Raw genomic sequence first — 18,781 nt, 5'->3', positions numbered from 1 at the left:
CAGGATGAAAAACATTGTTTGAGAATACTTTCCACTATTAAATTCATTTACTCATTTTTATGAACTGCTTTACACAATACAGGTGTGGCCGTGTTGGAGTAACCACTCCAGTGCCGCTGATAAGTTTCTGTTCTAAGGAAGAAACCCACATGAATATGAGAGTACATGCAAACTCTTTCCAGATAGCATATTGCCTCTACTCCATGTATGAACTATTGCATGGCACCTTTCAATGGACTGGAGTCTCAGTCAGGATGTCTTCCAGTCTTACACCCAGTGTGGGCTGCAAACAAGTCCAGATTTAAACAACTATTGCGGATGAATGAATGACAGAATTTACAGTTTAGGATGCTTGAAGCAGTACTGCACAGGGGAAGCCTTTAGAGAAAATAGCCAAATACTGGCTGATCTCTAACAGCTGCAGCTCAGAATCAGAGCGTATAACCTGCAGGAGTTGGCACTCCCATGTGTTCGTTCTTTTGGATACCCAGTCCCAGTCACAGGTGTGTGCATTCAGTATGCATCATTGCTTGACTGACACTCACTGTAATCCTGCCTTATACTGGGAACAGACTTTGCTATTTTATATAAACCATCTTATACAGTAACAATTATTATTATTATTATTATTTTTATTATTATTATTATTAACCAACATAGAAGTTTGAGGGTACATTCAGCATTAGCTAGGCTCAATGAAATCTAATGTTTTTTTTTTTCTTGTTATCTTGTTTTGCAAGATTTACACATGTGAACAGTGACTTTTAATGCCCACTGGCACTTTCTTTTTTAGTGTGCTTTATATCAAAGAGACACACATTCAGTTACCTGATATGGGTCTTGCAGAGTACCACATTTTACTCTGCAAACTCACCTTTCTTTATATATAAACTACTTGATATGGCTAACAGCAAACTCAGGTTTAATAAAACCCCCATGGCCAGACAGACACCATCTGAGAAAACATAAAACTATCTCATAAAGTGCAGGCAGGCAAAGCCTATGTGGCTGACATTCAAAATTGCTCGGCTCCCCTGTGGTGTTCTTCATTTGTTGCAATCAATGACAGTGGTTTATTAATAAAAGAAAATCTGCTTCAGTTTTGTTTTAAATTGGATGATTCTGTCAGTGTGTCCGTCTGCTGAATATTTCCTGACGATAATATTTTACATCAAGAAAAACAAAAAGACGCACTAAATAAATGTTACAGCTTCTTGATATTGCCATTTTACCTTTAATCTTATCTGCCAAGACCAATGATATCAAAAGAGAAGAAATGAGTCAATATGTGCATTGAAATGGGATTTGATATAGAGATATATAATAAGTCTAATTTAAATGGCAGCACAAATACACTATAAAAATGATCTTATATATTCATAGCACCTTGTATTTAATATTTCTGCTTCTTCATCTATTATTTGTTTACAGTTAGGACATATTTTACTGTATTTTTGTTATTACATTTTTATTCTGTATTTATATGCAAAACTGTATATAATGAATGACACATTTAGAACTAAGTAACTAAGAAACTGTTAAACGATGATAAAAAAAAAGCAATATAAATTATTTATTTAAATCATTGCTAACAGAACAAATTAGGGGTTGCATATCATTACCAAAATCTTTGGTATAAATCTTTGGTATCTTTGGTCTTTGGATAAATTATAATCTGTCAGTACGAATCTTTCCAGAATAGGGAAATACTCATTCAAGCATTTATTCAGGTTGAATACAGTATTTTAGTGTATAAATTCAAATACATTCTTTACAATGCAGATAATATGAAGACATAGGCCCCTTATACATATTTGGAATTGTGAAAATGTATTAAATGATCATGAAAATGAAATTAGATGAGAATGAAATCAATCAAGAAGTTTAAAGGAATCGATGTTTAGCTATAAAGTGCAGGATGAGGTAAAAACAGGTTTATGATTTGTCAGTATTTAGGTTGCAGTTGTGCAGCCTGTGGTTGAATGCTAAGTTCAGTGTTGAATGCTGAGTGTCCTGTAAAGTGTGCTGTAGTGAAAGAGTGTGATTTTGCTCAGTCCCTGTGCTTTCTGTTCTTGGTCATGATTGGTGGGGCCTTAATGTAGTTAAAATATGTATTATTATTATTATTATTGGGAAATTTTTTAACATACATTTTAATGCCTAATATATCTAACTTTATGCTTTACTACATTTTGGAAAATCATACCGTTTGTCACTGAACAAAATTTACGTTCATCCTGTTGCTAGACCACAATCATACCCCAATTCTCGCGAGATTTTCCGCGATCTAAGGCTCTCACCGTGTGCATGCAACAATTGAAAATTTGATTTAATTAGTCATGTGCAGGAATTGTCTACTTCATCCACCAATGTTAGGGCTGATCAAGATCACGTCAAAAACCCATCTGAAAATGAAAAGTCGAATTTTACCACCTCCGTCATCTGTAACGACTTTTAAACAGGTGTACAATGGGGGATAATTGAGCCTTCACCCACGTGTCATCTGAGTTCCATTAGGGAGAACGGATACGGAATGCTTGATTAGATGACCACACTTCGACCTTTCGTTTCAAGGCACTGGAGGTTACACCTGCCTTCGTGAACCTGCAGTCTCGTTTAGACGGGCACACGCACGGTCACGGTCACGCGCGCGCACGCATACACGCACTCCCGGCCGCGCGCGCGTCCGCGAGGGAAGCATCATCGAAACGGCGGCGTCTTTTGCTCGGACCAATGGCAGCGGCGCGGGGGCGTGCGCGCAAAGGTGAGCTGCTTTTTGAGTTTACTAAATGACTGCAGCAAGAAATACGGCAGCGTTTGCACGGGGCTTAAGGGGGGGACTGGGAGACGCTCTGGGCGCCGCACTTTCGTTTGTCCTACAATTCTGGGTTTTGCACTGATTTTTTTACTGGAATTAATTAAAGAAGAGAAAAAAAGGTGAAAGAGAAATAAAATATGAAATCGAAAACGAGTCGTGTCTTCTAAAGTGGACCGGACAATGGAAGTGGCTTCCTGCAGCAGTATCGGTTCGCCCTTGGGAAACGCAGGAAATAAGGAAATCTGCAAAAGCGCGTCGGTGCGCACCGGCCGGCTTCTTGCGAGCGCGCGCGGCTCCGAAGCGACGCATTGTATCCCGGAGCGCATGCCACTGAATGCGTGAAGAAAGCTAGATAAAAAATAAAAAAAAATAAAAAACACCATAACAAAACATTTATTCAGTATAACTTCTTTTCGGATTCGCGCATTGACTAGGAGGTTGAGAGTTTTAAACCCGGACGCTGAAACTCGGCGTGCACGTGTGGAAACACCGCGGAATTCACGAGCGCTCGAGTCGTTTTTGCGCGCCGTTATGGATTTGCCCGGAGTGATCGTCTGCAATTGAGCTGGATCGCGTCCCGATACTTCTGAAACACGCGAACTGAAGCATCGCTGGGTTCCAGCCGACATCCGCTGGCAGGATCATGCTCACCTCGTTTCTATGGGCTTAAACGCATCCCCTGGCTTACACCTTTGGATCTGGTATCCTAAACGCGAGCAGACACAATAGCAATCGATCATCATCAGCATCACCATCAGCAGCAGCATTGCAATTGAGAAGTCGGTGGGGGAAAAAAGGAAGACCTCAAAGCTGCCACAATGTGTAGATTAAGCGCACTCGGGATTTATTTATGGGAAACCGTAGTGTTTTTCAGGTGAGTAGACGCGATTTCAACTGGTGAAATGTGAAACGATTTACTTTATGGCAGTAAATTGGGAATGTGGCTTCATTCGTGGCTTAATGCAGCCTTGCATGGGCGTTCTCAGCAGGACACTTTAATAGGGGGCTGGTGAACGTTTCATGATGGCTCATGTTAGTACCCAGGGGTATCTGCTTCATGCTTTGTTTGTGTGTAAAGGCATTTGACAGTGTGTATAATTGCTCCCAGGCTAATGCCTCCCCGTTGAGGCAGGAGGAGAAAGCCAGGAAACCTGCATGCGGTTTCAGTGTAGCAGAACGAACAGCGAAACAGCGACTACTAGCGTCCACTGATCGCAATGACTTTATTTCCCACTGGGTTTAACTAAAGCATTGGAAGAACTCAGTATCAAAAAGAACACAGACAAATCCTATGTTTTGCATGCTTACATCATTATTTTATTGTCTAAAAGGTGTCAGTTAAATCTGAAATTGATTGCTTATATGCCCACGATTCTTTCTTCTTCTAAGCAGAAGGATAATCCACTGTAGTCCGACCCTAGTGCATCTATAACAGTCTAAAATGTTTTCCCCACAATGTGTAATTTCTAACACTTTGTTTACTATTGAATTAAAAGCGAACATTTGTTTTTTAATTTCTGTTCCTTCTTTGTACTGAATAAATCCATATCTATATCCAAAGAGGCCGCTATATTGTTCAGCACCTAATATGCATTTTTTGGACATTACCGATATTTGTCCTATATGTGTCTGTCTTTACTAATAGGACATTTGGTTATTCAAGGTCTCATTTGTCACATGATATTCAATGCTGCTCTGTGAAAGCTGTGTAAATCCGTATAATGAGTAAAATGTAAGTACCTTTACTCACAAAAGAGAAAAATCACTATTCTGTTTCATGTATTCTACATTGTCATACAAAACATAAATGCACGGAAATGTGCATCAGTGTCTTGAATGTTCTGTTAACTGTAGCGTCAGAGCTGGTAGCAGTTATTTTTGTATTCTGCATGGGCCATTAATTTATGAGCTCGAATCGTGATATTGCAGTATCAGCGTTCACTGCTGAACTTTGCAAATTCTCTTAATTGATATCTCTTTCCCAGTCTCAGCCTGACCACAGACCTCATTCAACATGCAGACGTATTGCCACACATTGATTATCATGTCAATGCCAGTACCACTGATGAATACAAATCGTACACCACCGCCATTTCTTTTTCTATAGAAATTGCATCTGATAACTCCGTGTCCACTGGAGTGGGGAGTCTATTCGAGGCATTGTTGGTATTATTGGAGGAATAAGAATCCAAAACTATCCATAAGCTACATGGTCTTATTTTACATGTCTTTCCTATTACCAAACCTTTTCCAATTTGTAACTATGTCAGCATTAGCTGGGCAGCATGGCAAAAAAACATGCTGATATGTGCTGGGAGAAACATGCTGGCTGCTCTGGATAATCCCAGTATGTGAATGGTGTACTTGGGGCCCTGTGATGTAGCATTGTCTTATCCTTGGTGTATTTCTGCCTTGTGCCTAGTGTTCTGCAAACACCATGATCCTGATCAGAATAAAGCAGCTGCTAAAAATCAGTGAAGCAGTACACATGAATCTATTAAAAACGCATATGTTTTCAGCACACAAAGATACAAAATACACCTGCTACAAATGGAGCTTGGTAAGCTTGCTGGAGATGAGGTTAGTCTCAAGTAAAGAGTCTTGTAACTTGGTTATTCTCACTATGTGTCTTGTTTATTCATAATTATGCCTTATCACTGAATATAGGAATATGAAGGGATTATTAGAGGCCTCCAAACCAGAACAAGTAGATGCAAAATAAATTTCCAAATGATTTCGTTGAACTATATGCAAACTGCATTTGCTTTATGTGGATTGCCCAGTGTGACCTTGAGCCAGCCTTGAAAATACCAGTGCACAGGCAGGTTAGTAGTAGAAAGCAATTTCATATCTGAGAGTAGAAAGCAATTTAAAAAAATTGCACTGTAGAGTCTAAACAGCGTTGTTTATAATAAGAATGGGATTCATTATGTGTGGCTCGATCACATCAGACCCTGTGTGGTAATTATCCAAGCACAGCTGGTTGCAGTGGCCCTGTAATCTGTTTTTCTTCTTTCTTTTTTTTTTTTTTATCTCTTTGTTACTGCTGCACGAAGAATGGGCAGTTATGAATCGAAATTTTTTGACCAGAAGAAAATACGTTGCTTGGCTCAGGGGAGTTCTTTCTTATTCATGGTAGTATTGGTTTTGGGCAAGTTCACATGCATTACAATACGTTATCGATTCTCACTGCCCAAGACTGATTGCACTTCAAATGAATTATCAACAAACTATCACTCTAAGTCATGGAAAAAGGTGAATCAGCAGTGCAGTGCACTCCAATCAGCAACAACTCAGTTAAATTTTAGGATTTAAGATTCAATTGCGATTGTCACGCTGTGTGAATGTCATGGCAAATGTTTAAAAAAGGTGTAGGTATTTTATTCTATGTTAGAGTTCAAGGTCTATGCTAGTGGTTTGGTCGAGACTGGCTGAATGGCTTAGCAGGGAATGTCTAACGGACGTATTGGAAGTGAACATGGCTCGATGATTTTCAAGTATTAGAAAATGCACGGAAAGGACCAATTTGTAATGTATTGTAAAGGCTGTAGGAATGATTTCAGTTCTACTGACTGAATGCTTGCAAGTGTCGGAGTTGTTTGCATATTCTTTTTCTTGAAGGAGGCTCAGCTATGTCTTTTTTTTTTTGGTGCTGCATCAGCAGTAGTGTAAAGACCTCACAAGTGCCTCCACCAAGATCGATCCAAATTAATTAGAACAGCGCCGCTTTGATCTTTACCATTTTTAATCATTAGACATGGTTTATTAGTATGCTAAAAATGAGTCACACTAACAAGGGTACACGCTAAACATAAATGGAGCTGATAGCAGAAAATCTAAATAGATCACTTGAAAGGAGACAGGGACCCCAGATTTCACACTGTCACAAAGATTTCATCAACAGTATGGGCTCACGTAAAGGGAACTATAATAGCTATAAATCTGTGAATGAGACACAACACAACAATCAGCCAAACCATGACTAATCTTGTTGAGGTTTCGCTGCAAGACCATATCTTCAGGAGGAACGAGACAGATTTAGGCGGTGTTATTAATGCTGAATGTATTGTGTCTACATACCAGGAAGACTTGTAATGTGCCATTTTATATTTTTACATTTTACACAGCTGAATAAGCAAGCCATCAGATTACGGCCACCTACACGAGCAAATATCTGCCGCATTGTAACGGATTGTAAGACACTTCTTTGCCATCATTTTGACTCATTTTGCACTGCTTTGTTATTTAATAATGTCTCGGTTACTCACATTTCTTTTTGGAATAAATCACAGAATCGTTAGAATAGCTTTTATCTATTAACATGTTATTATTCTTATTCTTATTCTTATTCTTATTCTTATTCTTATTCTTATTCTTATTCTTATTATTATTATTTAAGGCCCATGCATTTATTTACTATCCTACAATAAGAAACATGTTGCTTTATATTTATATATATATATATATATATATATATATATATATATATATATATATATATATATATATATATATATATAAAGCAACATGTTTCACGAAATCTGTCTCGTTCCTCCTGAAGATATATAATAATAATATATATATATATATATATATATATATATATATATATATATATATATATATATATATATATATATATATAATAATATATATATATATATATATATATATATATATATATATATATATATATATATATAGACAGTTTTTTTACTGTTTTTAGATGGGTTTTTGTTCTGTAAAATGATGTACTTGGCAACACAACAGTGTAAAAATTAGAAATGTGCCTGAACAGTCACTCAAGAAGACCGCAGTGGTGGATGTTAATGAGCTAAAAGCCTAATGATGTATGAAGCAGGGTGAAGCTGGCTGCTGGTTAGTTAACTTTGAACGGGGGTGTGTCGACCACAGATTTAACAGAAATGAAAGAAAAGCTGGACGAAGCAAGTAGGTGTTTCAAGGACGTAGGTGATTTGAGTACTACTCTGAGCTATTTAGTGATTACTGATCGGCTTTTTTGGTCAAACATTGATTCTGTGATCGGTAAATTGGTCCTTGGGGAAAATAAATTTGAATGATTATCTTGCTGTATTTGTGTGTGTGTGTGTGTCTAATCAATGCAGTGGCAGTGAACATGAACAGTGACTAGGGAGAAAGTCTGCTCTAAACCAGTAGGTGTTTAAACAGTAATAGTGACCTTTAGCCTGAACAGATGACAAACACTGCAGGCACATGGTTGCTTTAATTCTTAAGCTTTTGCACACTTCAAGCAGAATATTCACAATATGCTATCTGTTCAGTTCCATTTATTTTATCAGGTCATCACAGTATGATACCATAATGCCAATGTCCATATTCAATGTCTTTTTATTTGTATCTCGTGACACAATAAAAGTGAGTGGGCAGTGCCTGCTTGCTACTTTTAATATCTTTAGTATTTATCATTTCTATATTTGTACTCAGTAATTTAATATTAAAATATGATATGAGCGCTTGTAATCATACTATTCAACTATGTTTGGTTTTTTATAGTTGTAATAAAAAAAGTGAATATATGGCTGCAGTCTTGTGCCAGCAAAATCAGCAGGGAGAGCAACAGTCAGCATGGAAACTGTAGCAGTACATAATGCTGTGTATTCTACAAAAATATTAATTATAGAATATAGATAGAATAGAATATAGGATATGGAATTGTATCGTTTCTATTAATGCATTGTTGTAATTATTTGGCAACTGTATAACAAAAAAACTCTTCATATGTTTAATGTATAAATTTGCAAAAAAGTAAGAATTCATGATTTTGCTCAAGGTTGGGGATTTTGATTAGGTAATTATGTCTTGATTAAGTATTTTGGTGTTCTGAAAGACATTACTGCCTGTCTCTTGAGTTCCTACACAATTTCCACAAATGTGGTTTCCGACACATTCTTAAAAAATTCTGTTTATTTCGAATTGGAAATAAACCGACGTTTTCAGCATCTTGATATAATATTTCAAACCAATGACGATAAATGTTAAGTCTCTATTAAACTGTAAGCAAATGTTGTGATATAGACCATGTCAACTGCTTAACTGCTTCTTCCTCATGCCTAATCCTGTCTTAGAGCATGTGTTCAGATGACATTCTAATAGATTTGCTCTAAAATCTATCATGAGGTTCTAGACAAATCTGTGAAGTCCATGTCAGCTCCAGTGCACACTGTGATTCAAGTAAATAAGGAAAACAAAGCTAATTCTAACCAAATGGATGTGATTTAGAAAATAGGTTTTTTTTGTTTTTTTCATTAAACCAGAGCTTCACAACTGAATAATGAAGTGAGAGTTTTGGTCCGTTGACCCCATTCATTATACAGTATTATTCAATATATTATTCATTATATATAAATATAAATATATATATTTATTATTCAAATTTTTAAGTAAAACCAAGATTAAGGTCATGTGAAGAATGTGTTTGGATCTGCCAAAGTAAAAAAAACAACATTTGGAAAAGATTATTTGAGAAAGATTTACCCAACTAAAGATAGAAAGCATGTTGCTAAAGGTAATGGGAAAATATTGAGTCAATAGGATGAGAGTATGCGATATTTCTCTTGTATATATGTCTACTTTGCACCTTCTGAACGCATGTAATTCAAATACTGTCTTAATTAGTTCATGTAGGCCTCATTGCACACAAAAACAGGTTGTTTAAAAAAAGGTGTAGGCATTTTCTAACACACCTGCCTCTATTTCTCGATCTTATTTTTCAGCTTGGCAGCATCTCAGCAAGCTGCAGCACGGAAAGCTGCGTCCCCTATGCCCCCTTCAGAATTCCTGGACAAACTCATGGGGAAAGTGTCTGGGTACGACGCAAGAATCAGACCTAATTTTAAAGGTAGGTGCAGCTACAGAGACACCGGTGAAAAAACACAGGAATGTAGCCAAGCAATGGCTTGGATTGAATAGATGGAAATGCTTGGGCATGTGTCTTTTAGAGCTGGGGATTTGTTCCAAATTGCATATTGAAGTAAAGTGCATTTCGACCATTGATCACTGGTCAAGAAAAAAGCTACGGAAGCAAGTGATCAATTGTGCTATTGATCCAAAATGTCTCCACCATATGCTGAAATGCTCAATCTTTACTGGGTTTCCTATAGAAAACAAGTCGTTGTATTAAAAAAAAAAAAGACAGAGAGAAAAATATAAGCTTTAAAAAAAACCTGTGAACTTTTTTGTGTGTGGTTGCCTAGTCAAGTTTGAATCACAATCCCCAAGATTTACTGAAAAATCGCATTTGCATGTGAATGGAACAGCAAAGCAGCTATGTCCATATTTCAGTGCGGCGAAGCATGACAAAAAAGAATTAGCATGTGAAATTGGATTTTTTATTTCTATTCATTTTTGAAAATGATCCCTGTGATAATCTTTGTTTAAGACTTTAAGAGGCTGTTCCTTTGAAGGCTTTTCCTAGGCTGGCTACATTCCTGTATGGGGCCTGTAACTTTACGTCAGTGTTTTTAGAGAGGGGGTGTGAGGTTGTATTTGCCTTTTCATCTACTGTTAAATGGGATATGTGCGATAATAGTGTTAGAAACGACCTCAACCCCAAAAAAGAGGTGCTGAAAGATGAATGTCAGAGGTTTCCTTATCATTGCTGAACAGTTTAACAAATGGTCTTGGCAGTAAATATGTTTACATATATGCACATATATAAATATATATATATATATATATATATATATATATATATATATATATATATATATATATATATATATATATATATATATAAAGGTACTGGTAGGTAAAAGTGCTGCATTTCAGGAGGATTGAGTCTATTCTATCTTCTCTTTTAAAGCTGCTTGAAAGGAAAGGGTCTTACTGGTTTTCTTATAGTGTGCTTCTTAACCTTGCTCCCAGCTAAGGTTACTGCCTTTTTATGCTGAAATGTTCTGAGGGATGTTTGGTAAACGCATTTGGAGCGGTTGATGCATTGATTTAGCTTCAGACTTTTCGTTTTAAGTAAATTTTTATCAAATAATTCAGTTCTGAAAGTGTAACAAAGAACACCTTTATTTTGTGTGGAATACAAATTTCCAAAGTTTCCATAATTTTGCACAAGACTCTTTGTGTGCTATAACTATATTGTTATATATATATATATATATATATATATATATATATATATATATATATATATATATATATATATATATATCGGAGTTATATTGTTAACCAATTCATTTTACTCACTTTCAAAGAAAGATAGAAAGAAAGAGAATAAATGAATGAAAATAAGAAAGAAAGAAAGAAAGAAAGAAAGAAAGAAAGAAAGAAAGAAAGAGAAAGAAAGAAGTTAAAAACTAAACCCATTTAGTGCATTTAATCGTCATATTACATCAAAATGCAATTACAAATATAGAAATAAAATATAGAAATCAATTTCAAATTACTTTTAAAAAAAGGGTCAACATAATACAATCTAAAACAAAGGCATGCATTAAAATAATAGTAATAAAAAAAATAATAATAAAACCTAAATATTTCATTTATTTTGTGTAGCTTAACTTTTAAGTTTCAGCCTAACTACAGCTCTGGGATGACATAAGCCTTCACAGTCTTCTTGGGAGGCTTTGCGGCTATTTTAAAAATACCACCTTATCCTTCTACAATATATTTTCTCATATCTTCTTTTACTTTTTTGTTTTCTCATATTATCTTATATTTTATACTTACAGACCCTTTTACTTAATGCGCCATTTCTGAGCAGCCGATCTGGTTTTCATTTCCCTGCGAGTTGTATTCTGCATATAAGTATGCATTTAATGTGCATATTGTGACAAATTAAAATCTTGAATCTTTTGTAAGAGGCAAAAATAAGTGGACAGGAAAGTATTTTGAAACTTAGGAAACTTTGTTGTTTTCTTTGGCCTGAATCTTCTCCTCGCCCCCTCACTGTTTTCTCCCCCTGTGCCTCCATTTTTTTATTTTTCCCACAGCGTCTTCTATGTTTACCTGTCCAGAGCGCAGAGTGGGTAGTGCATCAGTAATAATGGTCCGTGGGGAAACACAGTGCTCCGTGTGTAGTTAAATGGACTAAATTAATTAAACAAACAAATAATTTGCCTTTTTGTATTCTAATTACTCCAGTTACTCAAGGAATCATTTCAGTCCTACTCAAAATTCTGATCAAGCTTCAATAGAGGGTGGCTCATGAACAAACATATACCTAATATTAAGGAATGAACCAATGAATAACACTAATACACAGTTATTCACATTAGGAGAAAAGGAAACCAACTGCTAAACAATGTGAGAAAAGATGTAACTGCAGGGTGAACATTTGTGTCTATACATGTGCTATAGAATGCAGTTAATTATGTGACAAAATCTTTAATCCATGAAATGTTTGTCATAGTAATTACACTCTGCCATTCTAATATCTTGTTTGTGTGAAAAAACAAACAGTAAAATTAGAAAACGTGAATTTCATGTTGCCAAAAATTGGTCGAAAGCCGTTTTATAATTTACTCGCTAAGAATCAATAATATGACTTAATACTTCCTATCTTAAAAAAATGTATAAAAATATTTAAGTAATAAATTAGTGGCACTGTTGCTCTGTGATACAAAGTTTCTGTATCCAGATGGCTTTAAATTAATGTGGAACATGTGGGGTGCCTATAAGATTTTTTGTCCTATGAAGGCAGATGTTTATGTAACACATGATTTAAAAAAAGAACATTATTTAAGCAGGAATTTATTTACAGGATTGCTGGTTAAAAAAAGATAATCTCTTCTATATATAGATAATTTTGACTGGCAACATGGCTTCAAAACATGTCTACAAAAGTCTTTGGCTTCCTTTATCATTGGCTTTCGCTTAACAGTGAGAATGTTGTTTGGTATATTTTGTTGGTCAGTAAACGAGCAGAACTATTTTCAGTGTACACAAACACACAAACAGCAGTTTCAATAGAGCAGCGCCATTCTGAGCTTGTCTTCACAATGCAAGTGTGTAGGAATCTTGCTTGCGAAAGAGATTTATATTGAGCTATTATTATTATTATTATTATTATTATTATCAAATCAAAATCAAATTTTATTTGTCACAATCACATACATACAGAGTAAGACATGCAGTGAAATGCTTTGTACGACTGTCCAACATTTAAGCATGAAAAAGGAGTAGCATTTAAGGATAAAACAATTAAGTAGATAAATAAAAAATATACACTATAGAAAAATATATGAAAATATATGTATATACATGAATGAGTATGGTGGATATTAACAGTACAAATGAAAGTGATTTAGTGTGATTGTCCTTAAAGTGTGCATGTACAGTATGGTGTGATATAAAGTGACACTGTGCTGTTTAAATCCAGAGTTGAAGTGACAGTCCAGAGTTAAGGTGTCATCATTATTATTATTATTATTATTATCATTATTATTATTATTAATCATCATTATTATTATTATTCATTAAAAAAAGTAATCTGAAAATACAACCCATTCAAAATGTACTATAAATTGCTAAGAATGCAATGGTTGAATGCATTGTAAGTGATATGTGAAATTAAGTGCTGTGACTTTCAAACTGGGTATATATATATCATTCGCCTACACTAAACCATAGTACGATGTTGGACGATGGTTATCTAACTTTGGGTATGTTTAACGCAAGACAAATAAAATGATCATTTTGATCGCTAATCATAATTGGAAAGAAAAAACAAACAAACAAACAAAAAACATGACAATAACCGTGACCCTCTATGACAATGAAATTTACATCATTGTCTGAGAGCAGGGAGGCAGCCATGGTCACATGAACACACATTATGAAAGTCAATAGGATGTCATGGCTGTCAAGTCAGAAGTGTATGAGCACATTAAGCCGGAAGCACTGACGTTCCTGTCTTTGGCTGCTCTGCTGTAGAGCACAGTAATGACATTCATTCAGAGAGAGATCTAATACACTGAACTCATGATGGTGTCCTCAGCCTGAGGTTGCTTTTGATCACACACTGTCTATCTTGAGTAGACATTTATTTCCAGCTCTTATTGTGAAGGAGCACTCGGCTACCACTCCTCCCACTAATTTGATGCTAGTGAATGGCCTCAAGCTCCAAATGTGCCAACATAAGAAGAAATGCTATATCAGTGACGACTGGGATCCAGTGTAGAAAAATCCATTACAAAGATTTAGAGCCATATCCTTCCTGCCATATTTAGGGCAAACCATGTAGGGATGACCAAGTTTGATGATTCTGATTATATATGCAAAAATGTATTTGCACCTTAGCAAGTACATCCTTATTTATCGGGGATGGGGGGGGCATTTTCTTCTGCTGTGTTTGTGAAGTGAGGAAAGTTGTGAGGAAGTGAGACTCTTTCACAAACAAGCTTTGATGCAATCTCCAGCAGTCGTTGACAACTGGAGTGGAGTAGACTGCAACCGCAGTCTCCTTGTTCACCTTGTCAGTGGATATGAGGAGCAGTGCAGTCAGCTTAAAAACAAAAAAAAGCCCAGCAATTTAAGGTGCTGGAAATCTGTTTCTGATCATACCATCTCTCCTAACAAACCAACTTTTGTTGCGACCACAATGCATGACATTATTCATCAGGGTAAATATGAACTATGATATTTTACTTTTAAATGGGTCCATAGGTGTACATTTGTAAATATAAAGTATGTAGTGTCTGTCTTTGCTGTTTCCTGAATATTTCTGTTCCTATATGCTTGTTTATTATCATTAGGCATTTCCACCTCATTTATATCCAAACCTGTAAAAAAGATTTATGATATGCTGCTGGAGCTTGATGTTTATTTAGGTTCTATCTGCACTCAGTAATTGGACTTTAATTGACTGATGAGGGCTTTGGTAATGAGAGGGAGTGTAGTCTTCATGTGTAGTCGGAAATAGAGGACTCGTTCCTGTGTTTTCCGATTCCTTTACAAAATCGAAAGATGTAATTATGTGTGTTGGTATGCTATCAGACACTGTGCACTGGACGATTCCAATTCGTGTGCTGAAACCGAACTCAAACCCAAAAGAAAGTGGATCCTGCCGTTAAACATGTCTCTCGGGGATTCCCGTCTGCCAAATGATGTAATCTATCCAACATATCAAAGTAGTTTAAACCATATCGCCAATGTGGCACTTGCTGTCGTAAGGTAGGAGCAGAAATATTGTTGTTTTCTCATGGGCCATGAAAAGGCCAGAGCACAGCTGCAAAGTCAGTGCAGGCCAGTAAATATGTGGTGTGATAGAGCAGTCATTCAACACTAAGGGAGCAGGGCAAATTTGATTTTAACATTTTATACACATTTTAAGCTGTTATAAAAGCTTCCACTCTCTCAGGACTGCAGACACTATCGACCATGGGAATTTTATTCTGTTATTGCTCATATTTGAAGTCAGTGTGCATGGCTGCTGCAATTCAGCTATGCTGACTCAAAGGTGCATGACTGGGACCCAGTATGGAACTCTCCTGTTTATGAATGTTGCAGTAATGATTACACACATGCAATCATAGATGTTGTTATGCTAATGTGTGGTTGGCTGATTCAAGTATTTAAATATGAATTTCAAACATTCAAAGTTGTCACATAAATTTTTTTCTGTTGTGTAATTAATACATGCAGATTCTAAATAAATATATTTCCTTTTGTTTAGAAATTTTATGGGGTAAGATTTCAGATATAAAATATTCAGAGCCCTCAACATAAATCCCTACATTCAAATCTCAAAAGTATTTATTTTCTTCAAATCAAGTTAAATAGAGGCTAACACAGTCAATCAAACTCAGTATTTAACCAATCAAAATGTGTGTCCCACCTGCTTACTAATGTATTATTAATGGACCAAAGTATATCAAAAATTGTGTTTTTATAATTGGTATTTATGACATAATAATAATTATATAATAATAATAATTTCGGTGTCTGCATTTTTACAGTCAGTATTTTTTAAATGTTAATTTTGGGAATTTGTGTTTAGGCTTTTATATGTATAAAACATACATATAGGAAAGAAACAATAATACCAGAAAAATATACTTTATTTATTGTGACGTATGTAATTCAGACCAGAGCAGTCATTTTTGTCATCTTTTAAGCTCTTTAAAACTTTTTTTTTAGTACTGCTCAAATAAATGCTAATAATAGTCTAAGGATATATGTTTCTTAAATGGTACATGTAGTGTACTTTGAAAGAGTTGAAAAAAATAAATGATGAAATTATAACTGTTGGTCTTCAATTTTATTTTTATGAAAGAATTCTTTTTTAAATAAGACTCCACTGTGTTATCGATGCACAGCCTCTTTTAATAGGTTTTAATCGGCATATGCTTATACTGTTGTTTGTTGACCTTCATAAAGCAGCGTAACTCTTTTTCAGATCAACACCGACTATAATATGTAGCGTTTACAAAGCACAGTCAAAGCTGGGTCAGATGTATTGAGCCTCAAATCGTTGATACAGATCCTCCTCACAAAGGATAAGCCTCTTTGAATCTACAGGATTATGTTGGCACAGGGGATTGCTGGTCAGGTAGCATGATAGAAGGAAAAATGCCTCCCATTACTGAGCTTAAGTCAGCTGTCTGCTGCAGTTCATGTTTATGCCAAGTAATTGCAGTTCATTTTACGACTGAGTTCCCTTGCAAGTTACACAGACAGATTACTGCAGTCAACAAGAATCTTTCCTGCAGGCAGATTTCCATCCCTCACCAGGCAGATAATCATAAATTTGCCTTTCATGACAGATGTATGAGATTTGCGATAGTACAGATACGTGTATAATAAACATATACGTGTGTGTGTGTGTGTGTGCACGTGCGTGTGCGCAGGTGTGTGTCTGTGTGTGCACAGGAATGGCACATTCTACATATTTTACTATTATGTCCAATATAATTGCTTTTGATCAACAACTGGGAAAAGAGGTTTTTTTTATGTTTGTGTTTTGTTTTTTATCTTTGTCCATTATTATTAGTAGTAGTATTAGTATTATTATAGAGTCATTGGTGTCATTTATTTTAAACAAGAAATTCACAGTTGTTCCACTCTTGTTAACCAAGTATACAGTACACCCATTTTGTGTTCCTACTCTGCAGACATGGTAATTATGAAAATATCATTACTGCAACAGGCAAATGTGCTAATGGGAATTTGGAGAAGAAAAAAAAAATTGGATTTAAGATACATTTGTTTTTCAAACTAAAAGACAAATGGTTGAGCTCTAACCTGTACTAGAGTGCTTGAAATTTGTAAGGGAAAATGGCTTAATCTGATAGATCACATGCTCTGATGAAGGGAAGGAAGGCTACAGAATGTACGGAGCATTCGCCTACGAATGCTTTCTGTACTTCAGAGTAATTTCACTTTGATGCAGTTCTGCTATCTGATGAGATTATATACCTCCAAAGGGGAGTAAAGGACCCTAAAGGAAAGAATTCAAGGGGAAAAAAAATTGGCTTTTTCAATTTATCAGCGAAGATAAAAAAAAGAAAAACTACAAAGCTCACTGAAGCCAGTTTGACATGTAGTCTTTGCATTTTCCCTTCTCTATAATGTACTTGCATCTTTTAGTGCATTTTGCTAACCCACCTTTGCCTCCTGTAATGAGATCTGCATTGCACACCCTTGTTTTCATTTCTCTGCATCACCTCTTCTCCTTGCCCGCTGATTTTTGGACAGATAACTGCATCCTACCCGCTCTTGCCTTTAGTATGCTGGCCCTAGTCTTCCCTGACATACATTTCAAAGCACAAGTGTATGGTAACGTCAACTAGCTAAAGGAATTGGGCCATGCTTCTTATGTTTTCTTTTTTTTTCTTTCTGTTTTCTTGTTTCTGCAGAGAAAATGAAGGCATAACATTTATTGATGTTAGAATATTATTATGTTTAATCCTGATCTTTTTTTCATTAGACCCACAAGGCCCCAAATCGGATGGTACTCACAAGAAAGGTACTTCCTTTTTCTTTATCCAGGACTAATTAACTTGAGTAGTTAATGCACCTGGAGTTTTGTCCCTCTCACATAATAAAAAAAACAAGCAGTAGCTAGACTGTGTAAGGTTCCTGGCATACAGTGGTCTGTTTTAGGACCACACATTTACCTATTTATTCTTTCATTGATTTATTTACGGCTGAATATCTGTATATACTATGGTATTAGTAATCCAGACGTTTTCTCTCTCTCTCTCTCTCTCTCTCTCTCTCTCTCTCTCTCTCTCTCTCTCTCTTTTCAATGTCAGTACTCATTTTTTATCTTGCGTGTCAGCTGAAAGTATCCTGGGCGGCACACTAACTATTTGTATGTCATATATGTATATGTATTTTTTTTGTTTGTTTTTTTTAATCTTGAATGTTACTATTGCTTTTACAAATAACATTTACAAATGTGGTTTGTTTTAAAATAGTATTTTTTTAAGCAGTGTAGCATTTTAGCCGGCTCAGTGTTCACAAAACATTTGCTCTAGGCTGGTAAATCAGTTTGTTATTAAGTCTTGCCTCTCTGTGGATAATAGCGTTTTGGCGTTTGCTCTTGACGCACCCTGAAGCTCTTGGTGCTATATAGAGTTGGCTAGTTTGGGCTTTATAACTAGCATTGTTTAATGCTGTTTACCTTTCCGATTGTAAGACTTATTGCTGCACTAGTTTTTTTTTTATAAATAATTTTGGTTACAAAATGCCAGAATGGAATAAAAAATAATTTATTGGCATGTACCAAGGCACTAGTAAGTATCAGAGCTCTGTGTGTGTGTGTGTGTGTGTGTGTGTGTGTGTGTGTGTGTGTGTGCATGTAGAGAATAAAGGAGTAGATTTAGCACTGACTGCAGTCTTAGCCCTGTTGGCTCAGCACTGGCATCGAATCCTTGTTACACTCCTTTTATTTAGCTTTATCAAGAATGGTTCAGGATGTTGTATACATGGCTCATTTCCAAACACAACAGTTTGGTGTTGAATAAT

The 18,781-nt window shown here is 35.7% G+C and overlaps 1 protein-coding gene across 3 annotated transcripts in view; it reads left to right on the top strand.

Annotated features, from left to right (window-relative positions):
* The first annotated feature begins 2,637 nt into the window (after positions 1–2,637).
* The window catches only part of glra1 (glycine receptor, alpha 1), a 45,223-nt gene continuing 29,079 nt past the window's right edge, over positions 2,638–18,781 (top strand). The window contains exons 1-3 of one of the 3 annotated variants that reach the window (XM_046850336.1): positions 2,638–2,764; positions 9,574–9,698; positions 17,739–17,777. In XM_046850336.1, coding sequence (XP_046706292.1) covers positions 9,620–9,698; positions 17,739–17,777 — 118 coding nt within the window. In that variant the 5' untranslated portion in view covers positions 2,638–2,764; positions 9,574–9,619. Of the gene's footprint in view, positions 2,765–2,793; positions 3,693–9,573; positions 9,699–17,738; positions 17,778–18,781 lie in introns of those variants that run through there. The other 2 variants (XM_046850334.1, XM_046850335.1) reach the window with 2 other exon arrangements.

The sequence above is a fragment of the Silurus meridionalis genome, chromosome 5, assembly GCF_014805685.1.
Source record: "Silurus meridionalis isolate SWU-2019-XX chromosome 5, ASM1480568v1, whole genome shotgun sequence".
Classification (NCBI taxonomy): domain Eukaryota; kingdom Metazoa; phylum Chordata; class Actinopteri; order Siluriformes; family Siluridae; genus Silurus; species Silurus meridionalis.
This window is presented reverse-complemented; position numbering and strand designations above follow the sequence as displayed.